General features: G+C 41.8%; 1 protein-coding gene across 1 annotated transcript in view; it reads left to right on the top strand.

Annotated features, from left to right (window-relative positions):
• The window catches only part of LOC128872715 (neurexin-3b), a 347,065-nt gene that overhangs the window by 170,402 nt on the left and 158,827 nt on the right, over positions 1-17,836 (top strand). The window contains exon 5 of the mRNA XM_054115691.1: positions 12,722-12,865. Within this exon, the coding sequence (XP_053971666.1) occupies positions 12,722-12,865 (144 nt within the window). The remainder of the gene's footprint in view (positions 1-12,721; positions 12,866-17,836) is intronic.

The raw sequence follows: 17,836 nt of genomic DNA, 5'->3' as shown, positions 1-17,836 counted from the left end.
ACATTTTTCACAGAATCAATAATAACGGAGATATTGTACATTCTATTCAAGGGAGACTGGTTTGATATCCGGTCTAATATCTTCCTTATCGGTGGATTTACCATGCAATTTCCATATTTGCACTTTTGCACAAGGCCGATAGTTTTGGAGTTGTAGCTTTATAACAGTCGAGGTGGGACATCCTGTATACGATAGGCGGATCGAGGATCGAGCAGTTGTAAGAAATTCGCAAACGCGCGTGATCCCTGTAGCGACGAGGACAGGAGGTGACACCATATATCCATATACCGATACTTTTTTCAATTCACTTTATTCTTACTTCGCGCAATTCGTGCAACTCAAAGCTCTACATTAAATTCAATGCAGTACGGACTGACCCCGAGATAAGAGACCCTGGAGAAGCGATCCTGGGGTTAATACCATTCGGAGAGATAGCGTCCCGGAATTATTTAAAAATGTGACTACCCCGTGAAAAAATTCACGAAGCTCCATTCGCAGTCCCGGAAACCCGAATACCCCTCGCAGGAGCTGTTAAAAGTTCGACCAAACCGTCATCCGTTCTCCCCCGCCCCCGAGTCACGAGTCGAAAATGATTAAAGTTTAAAGGGAGTCCTAAATATTTATCGAACGTTGCAATTGTTCGCGGCCGGAGTTTACAGGCGGAGGGAGTCGAACATTTAACCGCCTCGAAACCCGGGCTCGGTGTCAGACTTCCATTAAGGAATGCTCTTCTCTTCCGGCGCTCCTCTTTTCACCTCGGCGAAACCGAGCAGCGGCAACTTCGTATTTAAAAGGGGAGAGTTTATTCCTGCTCGAAAGCTTTCTTTTTCCGCACGTGCCTCGGACGCGGGAGGAGGAGAATGGAAGCCCGGACGAAAAGGAACGCGTCGAAGAGCACGACTTCCAAGATGAGAAAAGGGTCTTCGTTTCCCCAGGGATCTCGTTACTTCCGTCCTCGAGGCTCTCCGAGAGATTACTCGGCTAATCCCGCGCGGACGACGCCGACGACGGCAGGCGAACGAGGACGTCGCAAATGAGATCGAACGACACAGTTAATGCCACTTTTATCGCCTCGCGGAGCCCTTGGAATTTATTAAAATCTACCATCGTGACTTTTTGCCTCCCCGACGATAGGTGCTCGTTATTCGCCGTAATAAAAGCGCCGGAACTGCGCTTCCTTTTCGGACCAACCACCGCGGCGTCCTCCCCGGGATTCCTTAACCAGCTTTATTACGCTCGACTTTCGTCGAGCCGAATCTCTCGGCGATACGCGATCTTCTGAGACCGCGAGCCTTTTCATTCGCGTCGAGGTTTTCACTCGAGGCTCCGCGTTCCGAAGCGTCCTTAGGGATCTTCGCGGTGAATTGAGCGACGTCAACCCTCCGCTGGCGGGAACGAAGCGTCTTTTTTTCAGGGAGGGAATCTGTCGAGTTCGAAGCTGATCGAGGACGTGGCAGGTTTCATAGTTACGTTCGTGGTAGGGTGCCACGAGTCGTTTAGATTCTTTTTAATTTATATTCTTGCGAACGAACCGTTTCAACGCGACACGATTTTTCCTGCATGTTGCACGGGGTGTACTACGGGCAAATCAATGCTTTCAAAATATTTCCTGATACAGTATGACGAGACGAAACTTTTCTGTATGTACAATTTATTCATCCGGCGTTTAGTTTCGAAAATAAAAATTGAAATTTAAAAAGTCCTTTTTCTTGTGATTCGATTAGATTTTGTAATATCGTTAAATTTTTAAATCACCTCGATTGCATCACCTTATTGCATTATTTACAGTCAACAACGGTCCGTAAGTAACCCCGCAATTATAATTTAATTTTAATAAAGGGGACATGTAAGTGCGGCATATAATTGCGAATCGTTCGTGAGTTCTGAAATGAAGGAAAGAGAGACTCTGGAAGTGAAATCACGCGAGTGGTATCGTGGTTACGTGACGCGAAAGTAAAATATGAACAGATGATAAAATCTATGCAAATGGAGTACATGTATGAATGGCTTGGGTGCGTTGAAAGATCAGCAGCAATAGTTACAGGTGAAAAATGTGGCAGCGTGTAGATGAAAGTTTAGTAAAATCAGAGAAATGTCTGGAATGAGTTCACGCTGCAGCATTATATCACAAGAAATTCGAGTGAAATTTCAAATCAAATACGAGAAAGTAATCTTAATTGTACTCGCGATCGTTAACATTGTTTGCATTCATTTGAATATAATATATCAGCAAAATCTCTTTCTCGAATATCATTTTCATTGTTCGTTTTACTTTTCCACTTTATTTAGTTCCTCTTCGAATCCTACAACCAAAACAAAGGAAAAGCTAAACGCAAACTTTGTCCAGATTTAAATAAGATACAACGTCACGAAAAATCATTGTTGATCATTTCGTCCCGAATTTACTTAATTCGTGCACGCTTTCTGCGCGTGTGACAGCTGACTGACAATTGATTTGTTAGAAGCCTGAGAGCTTCCAGGAGTCTGACTGCTGGTTACTAACTAGCTAACGAACTGACTATATTTGTCCTAGTGTGTCGTGATTAGCATAACACTGCTGTCTTAGCGTACGCCTCCAGGCTGAGAATCCTTCGACTGGACTCATCAACTCTCCCGGAACGTTGAACCAATTTCAACAATAACTTATCCCTTGAAGATTGTTCGTATCGTGCACCTTAAATACTAATCTCAGCAAACGACTGTTATTATTATAGTAGACTGCTATACTTATTAGTTCCAAATGAAAATTAGTAAAAATATATTCGATTCGCTTGTTATACATGTTACAATTCAAGGAATTGTTCGATCTGGGTCAATTCAGGTAAACTTTACCTAAAAGGAATTTACTATTCATCACTTGGAAATATTTTTCAAAAGTCCTTAGACTACGACTTTTATATTTTGCTTTGGAATCCTAAGAAATTTAACCTAAGTATATATATTTTATTTTTTATGACAATCAATACCACGATGAATTGAGAATCCGAAACGGTAATTGAGGGTCTGAATTTTAGAATTTTCCAAATTTGTCTAAAACGGTCCCGCTACGTGCGACTGCTTGGTCGAGATATTTAAAGTCAAGATGATGCGGAATATTTTACTGTTCTCTCGGTCTACGCCCTCGCTGAACTACTCGAAGCCCGGCACTTAGGGGTGGTCAGTGACAGACGCTGAGTCAGCGTTTCTTTTTTACCGCTACCAGTCGCGACGTGCGTACTTCCGAGGAAGAAGTAGATCAGAGCTTTTCCGTGAATTTCGGTCGACCGTTCGGTCTCCTACATATTTCGAACAGCAGGCTTCGAAGCGCCGTGTCTCAGGAGCCAATTGTGACGTGCACTTTAGACGATATGCATATTCGAGAGCACACGTGCGTTCGAGTGTACTCAAATCACCGTGGCATTCGAGTCATGCGAGTCAATATCTCATTAATCATTGAACAAATTCTCGAACGAAGATCTAACGGGGGACAAAAAGTTGCATGGCTTCCAAAATATATTTTTTTTTAACTGACTCCCGAAAAATTGACCGAATAATTTGCGAGTTATTAAATGTTTGAAAGAGGCGAATTGAAAGGAATCATTTTTTTTTTTTTTAAATTCTCTGATGCGGAACGTAACACGTTACGGAATAAAAGAAATAATACAGGCTATATCGTGGGGTGTCGCAAGTGTCTGATATACACCAACAACTCGACGAAATAAACAATTTACACATATTCCAAGCAACTATTAAAATTTAAATCAACTCCCCCGGTTTCATTGAATCCAACCCAAGAATATTTTGAACGAATTCTTCCGTGTAAGTCTCATAACAGATGAAGATAATTTAATCGAGGAGCTGCAGCTCCACCTTAGACGATTGAGACTCGATAGAAAGGCGCAGAGAGGTGGAACACCCTCGGAAGTTTCAGCACTCTGGTGTATTTTCATTACTGGCTGTTTGAAGCATGTACGGTGGTACTTGGTTAGGGTCCCAGCTCGGCTGGTCATTGTCTTCCAACGGGTGAACAGAGGGAGTCCAGGCTAGGAGATTTAGTGTAAAATGGGAGTGGGCGCGATTGATCGTGCGAGTGCGCCAGGTGCGAAGCTACGCGGCCTGAGCACCCCCTACAGAGAAGGGATACCCATCGCTGACTTCCTAATGAATGGTAGGCGATTAATACGGATTAGCGATGGTGTGTATCGTTCGCTTCTCCGCATAAAGGGCGACCCGTCCTTAGGTCGTCCATACGGATTTCTCCGGTAAGATGTAATTCACTATAGCCGTAAAGCGAGACTACATCGCACGGTAAAATACCGGCGCAGCTGTAACGTGAGTTACAAGCGCGAGTTTGCTCGCATTCGTTCGCCCACCCATAGCGTTTCATTCCCGGAATTTATCTGGCTTCGATATGCTGGGGGAATAACAGTGATATCTTATGGGTGTGTGCCATCTGAAATCCAACTGAATATTAACTTGAGAGAGGAATCGTATTTCGACGAAATCTGTCCAGGCCAGGTATCCGTATTTCGAAGATTTCTGGATCGGTCTGCTTCTAGTGCACTTTAGACGATATGCATATTCGAGAGCGCACATGTGTTCGAGTGTACTCAAATCACCGTGGCATTCGAGTCATACGAGTCAATATCTCATTAATCATTGAACAAATTCTCGAACGAAGATCTAATGGGGGACAAAAAGTTGCATGGCTTCCAAAATATATTTTTTTCTACTGCTCCGTCTTGTAACGGGTGTAAGTAGACTGGGACGTAGGTACGGTAAATGTAGAACACGTATAAGGTAAAATGTACAGTTTGAATGATTTATCGAAATGATAGATTGAATTTAAACATTAAAAAGCAAAATAGAGGAAATATTTTGCTTATAAATTTGGAAATATTGTTGTAACACTACTCATCATGTTTCTTACGTTATATCATGGAATACATTCGATTGTATCATATTTCTATTTTAGTAGAAATCAAATTTCAAAACGATAAACAGAAAACATGGAATGCACGCAGGAATATTGTCAGCTAATTTCTAGTTCTAGATATTAGTTATTAGCCTGTCGAGTCTTGCAAGTCTAATATTTATTATTACGAATATTATTTGCCCCTTGCGAAGTCAAATAGAAATATTGCACAATAAACGGTTTCCACTTTCATCGTAAATCATCATGCGTGTCAAATTGATTAGGAATGCCTTCGAGAATAAATCCTAAAATCGACTAATCGTCTGTCGAATGTTTAGTAACATAGTTGCCAATTAACTTAGGGCAATTACCATGAAACGGATGATTTTCTGACGTATCTGGTGGTCGCTATAATTACACGATATCAGGTAAATTGGTGTGGCGCAGTCGGTTTTGCTCCATTGGGGATTATTTGCCGCCCGATCCTCCATCTTTTCGCATCGATCGTTCGATTTGATACTAATTTCCATCGGCGAACGTAAGTATCGTGTAATTAACGTGGCCCGTACCGTCCGTAATTAAGCGGCTTTCGTGCGAATTGAATATCCTGGACGCGTTACGCCTGTACGCTTCGCGCCTCGACGGGTTTAATTAATGTCGCAACTTTTTGAGAAATTCGCGAACATCCGCCAAAGTGGCGTAATTGCCTAACAATCGAGCCGTCGGGCGTCGCGTCGTCTAAATGGCGTCGACGTCTGTATCGTGTTCGACGTTACTTTGAAGCGCGATGCCGTTTCGCTGGAACGAATAATAACGTTTCGCTGAATTAAAACGGGGAAAAGGATGCTGCGTTTCGTGCAAGTATTTTTATTCGAACTTCATTCGCAGTTTTCGAGAGGAAATTGACACACGGGAAAATAGACACCGACGCGTCAGATGGCGAGAACTTTCAAATTGTTGACTCGAAATAAAAATGACCACGATTTTATTCGATTTTTTTTTATTTTCACACACTTCCTAATACTCGAACCTTCCGCTTTCCGAATTTTCATTTTTCCGCACACATATAAGATCGACGTTGTACTTGTTCCGCTTTGTGGCACGTCGATTTCTTTAAAATTCATACAGCTACGTGCACGATTTCGTTTTTTTATTTTCATACCATTTTCGGTTCTAGAAGCCTGCAGCAGCCAAATATAGATTTTTCTAAATTGCACGCGGCTCTCAGTTTTAGGTCGCGCGCTAGAATCGTTGGCTGCGAAACTGTTACCGCGATGACTGTCCGCTGACCCACATGTGGGTCGGGACAGCTTTAGCTCAGGTACCCGCTGAATACAGAACAAACATCGCCCCGCACAGTAAACTTGAAAACCTTTCTAAACCCACAAAATGTAGGATGGTCCCTTGCTAATATGGAATTCAATTGGGTTTGCTCGATCTCATATAACCGAGGAATGGTCTATTTTACGAGTTCAAAGCGACGGAATACTGGTAGCGACGGATACTAAACAGAAAAAAAAAAATGTTTATTATACAAATCGAACGTAATTACACACAATCGAATATAAATTTCTGTATTGCGAAATGAATTTATAAACAGAATGGACATCTAAGAAGAAACCCTTATTTCACAGAAGTTTAGGATTAGACGATGCTTAGAATTAAACTGAAGGTTAATCGAGGTTAATTACCCCTCAACACTCCGACTTTGAATTGTGATATAGATTGTAATAAAGATAACCGAAACTCTGTTTGGCTGAAATAACCAGTGATCGAGCCCTGTCATCGAGAAAAAATTCATAAAACGTGCTCGGTTTCGGCGTACGGTAACGCGACAGGGATGGTTGAGAGGAACGAAACTCAACCGAGCGAAACAGGATGCAGAGTGACGGTGTCAGGAAGGTCGAGGCGATTCAACGCGACGCACCCGGCCGAGGGTGAAGCTTATTAAATACATGCGGTTAACGCTAACGCGATTCCCCATTCATTGGCCAGCAGCTGAGACACGCCACCTGCTCCTGGAAAACTTTCCGAGCACGCGATGCCTTCGCTTTTGCTGGGAAGAAGCGAAGCCGAGCACCAAGTGACGCAACCGGGGCGAAACGGGGGATCCGAGGAGCGAAAACGACGTTAAAGCCCGGCTGCATCGACTAATTGTGAAACACGCCCTCGAAGCACCGCAACCGTTTAAATTACGAAGAAAGTTGACGCTCGTTCCCGAGCGAATTTCTTTCGTTCAGCGATCGGATTTATGGGACATCGGTCTCCGATTCGGCGTACCGACGAACGCCGCCATTTTGCGAGCAGTCGAACCAACGCCATTGAAGAAACACAGAGTTTCCAAATTTTTACTATATATTCATTCAGCCTTCAACGGTAACTATGAATTTTTTTAAGGAAAAATACGATCTGTCTCTTGTAGCCTCGAAGCCATTCCAATCTTTCCTGCCATGTTCGGGAAGTAAGAAGTTTGAACTCTGAGTACAAGTTAAAGTTTCTCGTTCCAACATCAGTACATTGAAATTCAGTAACACCCATAAAAGTAAATGCTTCGCTTAATGTCCTTGCGAACAGGTTGGTCTCATTAAGCTAATATCGAGAAGTACCGTGACTATACGCGCACTTTAAAAGAACAGTGGAAACTCTATCCGTATTAACAATTTTGTTAATCCTGCCGCTTTATTTCAATTTCTTTCGCTATTTATTGTTTCTTCGACGCAGAATTTAATTTCCTGTTTCAGCTGAGAGACAAACAGAGAAAACACCTATGGAAAAGTTCCGAGCGCAGCTTGTATGCAGATCGTCTGTCAAAGTTTTTGCCCCCAGCTATGAATTTTCATGTGATCCTCGAGTTTCAAAACTGTTCCCAGTGAAATCTGTTTCGGCTTTCGGGGTTACGTTCACTTTTTCATCTTTGTTCCGCGCGTTTCCAAGTGTACGAAATTTCAGTTTTAATGAGCTTTCCCGAAGTTTCCTTGGTTCTTATTTAGCGCGAATGCTTTGGACACGGCAAAGAAATCTCTGCAGACCCGACTTGTTATTCTTTACGAGTACGTAACGCTTGAGGATTTTCGTAAAAAATGTATGTCTACGAGCCGCCCTAAATTTCAAATAACAGGACGTCACAGTATATCCCCTTTAAACCTGATTTTACCGTAGCAGGGCGCTCGTATACTTGAAACTTTAAAGAACAGCATAAACACAACACTATCTACTTGTCTCCATTATTTCTGTCCTCCCTTCGCTTGAGAACAGTTTCGCCAGAGTCTCTTCTATCTCTTTGTGGCTTAATGTTGCGACGCTGTGTTCATTTCGGAGGGGAGTATCGTCCAGACAAATATTTTCATTCGTGTAAACGTTTAAGTTAATAAAGAACACGAATCCGGGGAAATAATATCTAGGCCTACATTCTGACTAATTTATTATAAAATGTCTACCGATACACTGTATATAATACAAGATAGAGTAACCAATTTATAGGCTCGATAATGTAGAGTACTCTGGCGATACTAAAAATTGTCCTGTTGATAATGCAGATGTCGATAAATTCTTCGATCAGAGTTCTACATTACCGAGTTTTACCAACAGAGTCCACTGTATTACCGATAGAGCACTCTACCTTACCAAGGGTTTCCTTTTTTCTCTCTGCACATGGTAAGATCGTTAAAATATACAAATTTTGTTAATAAATTAAGAAAATAGTCGACGTGTACGAACTTTGTTTAACGAGAACAAATTACTTACGACATCGTTTTTCTTGCGTATGCTTCGTTTCACCTTGAAAGCGCATTCGCATCTCTTCCTTTCAGTCGGAAACCAAATAATTTCTTTCGCATAAATTGATTCCTCCCGTTTAATACACTCACCACTGTATTACCGAAACTCGTAATTGATGCAAAGGACAATTGAAGTCGCTATTATTAAACGAAGTCGCGTTTCACAAACGCAAGTTTCGACGGGAGTTCTCGCGCTAAAGAGAGTCCAAAAAGTTCGATTCGCAAGCTCGATCGACTTTCAGCGACAGGAACCCAATGAATGCTGCTGCTGGAACTTCCAATACGAATGTTAGAATAGAATGTTAGAATCTACTTTTAGAAACTGATCTAACGCTAAGTACAGGTTCTAATCTCTCTGCTCGAGATGTTCTTGCGAGCCATTTGGAGGCGAGGAAACTTCCTCCGAGTTCTAATTATAATTCTGCAGCGTCCTAGTCCCGAATGAGTCAATTGCAAATACTGTAAAACTTTGCATAATTTACCCATGATATCGTCTCACGCTATGACGTTGTCTCGAACAGTAAATAATTCATGAATATATTAAATTATTTACCCAAGAATCAAATAAAATTCATGGAACGCGAAGTACGTCATAATTACTCGATCATCTCACTTCCTAACGAAGAAGGCTCGTCCACTTTATTTTCACCAATGAAGCCTGGACTATCGATCGATTAAATAATTCACAATCTGCGCGAGAGAGTGAATTTACGAAGAGATTGTCCAGACATCGTCGATGGAGCTTTTTTGTCGCGTCGCGTGCAACGAAGTCGATGCAAACTACTTTTGTTCAACGGGATCGGGTCCAGGGTGTCGTTTCCTTCGTTGCGTCGTTTCCGAGGCGATTCATTTGCCCTGTCCGGGGTGGAACGTACAAAAACGAACAAGCACAAGAACCGGGAGAGCGAAAAGAGGATTCCGAGGATTTTACCCTTGGACGCGGCTAATGACACCTCCGCGTGTGTCCTCGCTTTAAACTGGAAGGGAGTGTCACGTGTGGGTGCGCGTCTACGCGGCTCTCAGACACGAGATGAGAATCGTGGAAGTGATCTTCTGCTGGATAGCCGGGGCTTTTTCTGCGAACCAGCGAGGACGCTACAATCGCGAACAGCTTGGCGATCCTTTTGATACGCGTGCACGGCTTTTTGCGGGAATTGAAATGACAGGAAGGGGTAGGAGACGAGAAAGTGAGCAACGTGCTGCGTCAAATGGGGAGTCTTTAAACCTGGTAGTGTACTTTAAACCAGGACTCGTGGCAAGTAATCGTTTCTCGTGGAAGGATATCTGAATTAAGAGGATAGATTTTATTAGCTCGAGGTAATAAAGGATTTCTCAAAAGGAGCTTCAGGATCTTATTTCTTTTTGGCAAGGCAGAAGTTGTGTAGGATATAGGGTAGATATTATTTTGAGGTGGTAAAGTAAGACACAAATATTAGCTCGAGGTAATAAAAAATTTTTCAAAAGGAGCTTCAGCATTTTATTTCTTCTTAAGATAAAAGACATGTGTTCATAAGACAAAAGTGGTGTGAAATTTAGATAGATATCATCCTGGGATAAGAAAGAATTTTTCAAAAAGAGCTTCAAGGTTTTTAATAATACAGAAATGGTATGGAATAATTTTCGTTATTTTGAGTGATAGTCTACGTGATTAGAATAAAATCATCACGAATTCACTGACAAGAGGATTTTGTTGTTAAGAAATAAAATCCTAGAGGCCCTTGTGGAGAACCTCTTAGTTTCCTTTGACCCCTTCAGCTGCCCCATTTATTTTAAAGCTAGGAACACAAATTGCTACTATATTTCACGTCCTCGTAATGGAGCTACCATACTCCTGTAAGCATCCACCTACGAAAAGCTCAAATTGAAAGCAATGTGCGCAACGTTCCGACACGAGAGCAATCTTATACATGGATTAGCACTACGATTCAGAATTCTAATTTCAAGATTTCTTAATTACATTGGATGACGTGGAAATATATCGTTTGTCCTCGAATCCAGATTATTACCAATCGCATAAGCGCGTTTCCGATAGAGTATTTTAAGTAGAAAGGCATATCTTCATACGTCTTTGACACATTCGCAATTTGTGCTCGGTCTACATTTTTATAGTATATCTCCATGCCCTCGACGGTTCGACGCACGTCGCTCGTCCAAGTATCGAAATGTTTTCGCGCGATTCCGCCATTAGGGCACGACGTAAGTCGAATCGACTACTTTTGATAGATCCGAAGCGGGTTCGTTCGGAAGATGTTCGGCCAGCGTAATCCAGTTAGAAGTCGCAAGCCGATTAATTCTCGAGATCGCGGGGGCTCGCTTAATGAAATTATCGGCTCCGAAGTGGCTCGCAAAATTGTCACGACTGTTACTGCTAACGCCCCAGTGGAAGCGTCGGGATCGGTTCCCTCCCCCGCGGATTGGCGGATGATTTGCGGTGGTAATGAACATTTCAATCGGCGACACCGGTGCATTCAACCCCGGAGCGGCGCGATTTGGCGCGGCTCCAAAGCCATTAAAGCACGTCTTATGGCCTTTTTGCCCGGCCTTGCCTCGGCGCACTTTTGTTTGGTCGCATGATAACAATGGGACGATGGAAAATAACGAGAGAGGTCTCGCGCCAGCGCGGCCGTGCGCTGGCCGCGGACGCGAGATCGGACGTCTCGAGACTGAATTAAAAACCTCGAGTGTATCAAACGGGGGTGGAAGGTGAAAAAACGTAGCGGCGCGAACGTTCCCCCGCTCGTTGGTTTTAATTAATTCGAAGTTAAAGCCAACGCATCTTCGCCGCCCGTGGCTTTATTAATTTCGACAGAGTCGCGGGCACGTTTCCATTTAGACCTCTCGCGGCGGTGAATGTTCGAAAGGAATTTTCCTAGGCGCGGTACCGAGTTCGTTAGATTATCAATGACAGAAACTGCGCTAGTTGGGGGTGTTTAGAAGCGGGTAGCTTTCACTAAACGAGGTTTAGAGTTGACGAGGATGCAGTGGCGCGGTTAGGCGTGGGGGTATTTGTTTAAAATTGTTCGGAAATGAAAGGAGAATGGTAAATAATTATAGCACGTTTTTCGTTGCAATAATTTAATACGGAATACACGTTGTATTTTACAATGTAACTGTAAGTTCCGAAACGTAGCTGAAGTATTATCAAATTACGAAGGAACAACAAACAGTACATTCAGAGAAAGAATTAACGCTATCTGAATCGAATTTGTTCCTGTAATAAAAAATATAATTCAGAAGCATACGATCTACCAATTAGAGATTCAAGATCGATGATTATCGGCTAATAGTTGAATATAAATATTATTCACATGAATTTGTACCTTCTAAAGAAACCGTTTAATAAATTTCACCGCGACTTTTCCACCGTCTGACTTTTACCGGATGTTTCTACTTCAGCGCGACTTGTTACTTGTTACCTAACGTGTTCGTCCATTGCTCGCTAATTCTACTTGCATTCGTAAACTTTGTAAACCCCGATGGTACGTTACGATATTATCTGTTTTCCCTCTGTATTACTGTCTTCCAACTAGTTAGAAGTAGTTAAAACAGATAATACTACACTGCTGTCAATAATTACGAACTCCAACGCGAGTAGAAACAACGAGTAACGGTCAGACGCGTTAGCAAAGTTGCGCGGAATTCCACGTATACCTGACGAGTTTTCTAAATCGGTTTTTTTTTTCTACAAATAAGTGAAAGCTTGCATCAACAAATTTTTCATCGTAATTTCCAGACACTTTTTCTGAAACCCTTTCGTCTGTATAAAGACGAAAAAATCGTCGTGAATAAAGAAAAGTTTTTACAATAATCTTTCGTAGAAATAAATTTAATTTCGTGCCTAACCTTTTTGTTACTGTTTAACTTGACTTACTTACTTAATTTATGTGGTTTCCATGAACATTTCTAAAACGAAACAATTCTCTCTGTTTGTTAAGAGCAAGTTGCAAAGAAAAGAAAATCTTCAATTATTATTTTCTTTTCTATCATTCGTAAATAAATTTTTACATTTTTAGCTGTACTAAATACGAATTCTGAATTTCATTTGTTACAGATAAAGCACCTTCCGAGGCTTCTTTCAGAGGAACGGAGTACCTCACGATAGATTTGAGCAAGGGGAATCCAGTTCTCAGCACGCACGAATCCATCATTTTGCAATTCAAAACGAGACAGCATAGCGGACTTCTGTTTTACTCCGGTAAGTTTATTAACAACTCACGAATTAAAGAAACAAAGTGCGAAGTCATTATCCAAACTAATTCAGCCAACTCAATTTTAGTTGTATTTTAATCTCATCCAACACTTTATCTTCGTATTTTTTTGTTTATTCCTCTATATTTTGCATCATTTAATTTCCTTTCAATCGCAACACTAACAAATTAAAAAAAAAAAAAAAAGAACGTACCTCGTTCCAGAGTAGAAAATTATAATCCATTAACAACTTCGAACCCCATCGTACCCGTCGCTGGAAATCGTTCCCGGACGAGAGGGGAACAATGTTTCCTGTTTCTCTCATTAAAAATGAATTAATTCGTGGTCGCAGACTGTGCTGTTATCGACCGAACGAGAGCCACGCGTGTAAATTTTTTCGACGAGAGAAAAAATAAAACCTGTTCCATAATGTGGTCGTCTAAATTTCCACCGTGCACGTCTGCATCCATGAATTTCGTTCGCATCGCGCCTCCGAAACCTTCCTGCCGGGTTTTCGTATAAATTAAATATACATAGAACTACCAAAATATTCGCTTCGGTCGCATTGCAGTCGCGGCTTCTTACAACCTCTCAGGCTTCTGTGCAGCCAAAGACACGCCGGGTAAAAACTGAGCACGCCCTAGTATTCCGTAAATTGCTTTAAAACTGCAGATGGTCCCGACCACTCGTCGAATCGTGCCCGAAAAGGCAAAAGTTTAATTTTACAGCACGCTGTTACCGAACCGAGACCGAAACAAGACGAACCCACAGGCCTGGACGATAAATGAAATATTTCGTTCGAATCCCTTATGAATTCCAGTAATGAGCCAGCTAAGAATTCCTCGACTGTTTCACTGTACAAGGGCGTGCCATTTAATTTGAGGGTCCAGAGGTGAGGTGTGAATAATTTCAGGCAAAAAGGTGTGGTCATTTGGGAATTTTTCCTGGGCATAGGGAAAGTCCAGTATTAAAACTTGTACGTATATTTTTTAGAGGACTATATTTCATAATATTTTATATTTTTTAATATTTTTTATATTTTGTATAGTTTTTCTAAATTTTCGTGAGAAAATGTTTCTTTACATAGGAAATATAAATACACGTTCACATACCTATGCATATATTTCTATTTGGAAGTTGATTTGTATTACTTTAGAGACTTCTACGTTTATGTATTTATTACGAATCGTAAACTTTCCTTTAGTTAGTATCGTCAGTTTACATTTATATCGGTCATTTGAAATTGACGCTCATCTTTTAGATTTTCATACTCGTTGATATATTAAATAAAAGAGAAACGAAGCCAATTTCCACAACTTGGCGCTGCCATCTATATTTACAACGACGTTCCGTTGTTTATTACATCGATCCTCGCGTTTCATTTACTTCCATTGTTATTAATATACCAAAAGAGTAAACTGAACAACCCTTCCAGGAGTTCGTCAACCAATAGACAACAATTCCTGGCCCTCGACATCCACCATTTATTTAACCGAAAACGAAGGACCAGCACGTCGAGAAGAGTTTAGGTTCGTTTGGGGCGCCAAAGCATTCCGATTGGCTATATCACTAGACCCGAGCAAGGAATCCCGTTTAATATAGGGGTATTGTTTGAGAGGAGCATTGTCTGCTTGTGGCCCTCAAAAGGTAGCTAGGAACTCGTGATTTACTCCGTGAAATTTAACTCCGCGAGGAGGAGGGGACACTCTCCAAGCGGTTATATCCTTCAAGGGCTGTGGTGGAACGGCTTTGTTCGATTGTACGAGATGATTGCTAATCGTTAACCCCGGCCTTATGTTTATTTGATTCGTGGTCCTTTGTACGATAATTAAAAGCCCGACGTCCGTGGAATATCGAGGAATTCAACTATTAAACTCGATGATAACCAGTGACTTATTAGCACTGATTTCGACGCTTTCACGTTGGGACCATTGGATTTTGCCCACGAAATACTGGGCATAATTTGACGATTTCTATTTTTGCATGGCGATCCAAGTTTCTCACATATGTTGGCCCGTAACACTTAAACTATCGAACCGATTCGAAATTAACGTTAGAAGCAATTGTTGGAAATTCGATTACCTTTAATATGGCGTCTCACGCGAGTCAATCGAATGTTCCTAACTCTAGATATGGCCTAAAATGTGAAGGTATCTCAAAATCCTATGTGTCTTTCAACAATTTATATATTATACACCTTTTACATATTATATTTTATATATTCATTTTATATTTTCGTAATCGCTAGACCACGGATTTTATGCTTTTCTGGTACAAACCAAGATGATAAATACACGCTAAGACGAAAGGTATGCGCACTTATGCAAAATGAAATAATATTATTATATCAATTGTAGAACGTATTCGACATTCATTGCGCATACTTTTGGCAAAATTCCTATAGTACCGTACGTCAAAAACGAAATCCGCAGTCTATCACCTTTTCTCTAGAAATAATAACTGCGCCCACTTACAACGTACCCGTTAAATTGATAACCGTAATATCCAGTTCGCCCTAGCTCGCCCTAAGCCATCTCCACCTTTCGATCGGCATTCACTGTCCCGCGCACTTCCTCTATCCCGTTATAGAATCACGCTAAGCACCGTTGCCTTTATTCTCGCGCTACAGAGGACGCGTTAATCTCAAAGCGGGAACGACCGTGATTCATCCCATCGAGGAGCTCCTGGATGGTCGCGCGGTGCTCAGCCAATATCTCAGCTTTCGAAACCAATAATTAGCACCGCGGACCAGCTACCTGTGGTTCCTTATCTACGTCAATCCCAAAGGAACTCCACCCGCCCGATATCGTATCGGTCTCTCTGCCGCTAGGACTTCGTTCCGAGGGAACGAATTCGAATCGGATATAATATCTCACACGTGATCTCCAGACGCTCATTAACGGGATGCCGACGGACAAATGGGAGGAAATAAACGCGACCTGGCAAGTTGCTCGAGGCGCAGGAAAAATCGAGCTGACGGTAATTGCGATCGCGATCGACGCGACGCAGCACGTGTGCTGACATTTCTATACGAATCGTTGTTCCGGGAGGGTCGCGATTATTGGAAATAACGTGGACCCGGGACCAGCTTTGAACGATCAAACGATAACCTTAGACGTCGTCAATGGCTCGTTTCTAGACGACAAAATTTAAAGTGGATGTGCTCGGTACGTTCGTTTTTATTCTCTGCGGTATGAATGTTTTTTTATTGTTCGAAGGAGTCGTTTCTTGGTTATTCCGGAGCTGTTACGTTATGTAGTTATCTTCTTAAAGGAACGTCGTGTGTATGTTCTGTGAAAGGAGGATGCTCAGAAATGGCCATTATTCGACCGGCTTGGAAACGATAAATTCACGCTGGGATCATTGAGCGAAAAATTTCTTTACTTTCTCTCGAATTTTATTTCACGATTTCGTCGTAGTTATCGCCCGGCCTTTATTTCTCCGATTTATTATCGAAATACACCCGATAGGTAGACGAAAGGTAGACAAAATGATAAAGAGAAAATAAAATTTTGAAAATTCCAAACACTTGTTCTCTAGAAATAATAACTGCAATTATCGACTAATTCTTGAAAGGTCTGTTAAAATTAACACCTCGCGGAAGATCTCTGCTTCTGTCCATCCAAGAAACGCCATTTTGTCGTCGAAGCTCTTTTAGGCGAACCCTAAAGATTTCGGTGGCGAAACAGTTTCGACGCAGGCATATTTAACGAACAACGGCGCAATGCGCGGAGCAGTCGAGGTCACGAGCTTAAACTGGCGAAACTAGCGGAAGCGAAACAGCCGGATAAAAAACGTAAGTGGAACAGTGGAAAAAATGGGGATGCCAGGAAGGAACGAGATGGCTGGGAGAGGATCGCACTTTCAGAGGGAGCGCGTACGCGGCGAGCAAGGGCGTGCTGTTCATTACGCAGAAAATTTATACGAGCCGATGGAGCGGTTCGTTTATATTTCCCCGTTCTTTCATCCAGGATGCAGGTGTTGCCGAGGAGAATCGTTGAAATTCCTTTCTCGCCGGTCGCATCTCACCGTGGTTTATTAGCTCCGCTTGTTTATACGGTCGTCGTCTTTCGCGAACGACGAAAAATTATCGCGCGAAGATAAGAACCAGAATTGTCACATTTTTAATGAACAGCTTCGTTACGGTACAGATTATGTACCCCGTCGATTCAGATTTTATTTTACCGTCAATCTCAAAGTCTGGTTGAGGTCTGTCTGTATTTCTCCTTGGTTAGTTTTCCTTGGTTAGTTTAGAGATCCGATTAGTTGGAGTAAATAAATCGGAAAAACAAATGACGTAACAGGAGGCACAGAATTTTCAAAATTCATTTCCGTGATGTATTATTATACAGTCAGTGTAATAAGTATTCCACCATTTATTTTAAATGGGTCGCTGTACGAATATTTCTTACACCGATTGTACATAGAAAATGGATACGAAAGTATCTATGCAACACTATACTACATGGGATAAATGTTGAATATGGATTTCTGCGAATAAATACACCTCGAGTTTAATGCACATCGCAATGACTGTCGCCCGAAGGATCTTCGCTGATACATACAGATGTATCTTCGCAGTTCTCGTAGGTTTTTTTTTCCTTTTTGTATATTTCATTTGGTCCTTGCATTTGAAGGCTTGATGCGCGTCAAGGATTACCATAAATGAATAAACGCTGAATTTTAACGTCAGCGCACCGCCAATCGTACCGTCGACGTGTCAGCTTTCGTTGTTCCGCGTTAAAGCTTTACATCTCCCTCGAATTTCAATTCGATTCACTGTGCATCGTGGCGTTATTGCGAGTGGAGACTTGGCTGAAAATTGAAAATTGGAGAAGAGGTTTGAATTCCTCCAGGAAACGATCGGGAAGAATCACCGAAATGAGAATAATTTTGTAGGAATTAAGAGAAAGCTTGCTTTCTAGACAAACCCGAAAGGAAATTTAACTGGACTGTTACTAAAAATGTCACTGTTGAA

Source organism: Hylaeus volcanicus, chromosome 2, assembly GCF_026283585.1.
Source record: "Hylaeus volcanicus isolate JK05 chromosome 2, UHH_iyHylVolc1.0_haploid, whole genome shotgun sequence".
In the NCBI taxonomy this organism is placed as follows: domain Eukaryota; kingdom Metazoa; phylum Arthropoda; class Insecta; order Hymenoptera; family Colletidae; genus Hylaeus; species Hylaeus volcanicus.
Note: the sequence above shows the minus strand (reverse complement) of the source record. Positions and strands in the feature narration are given on the sequence as shown.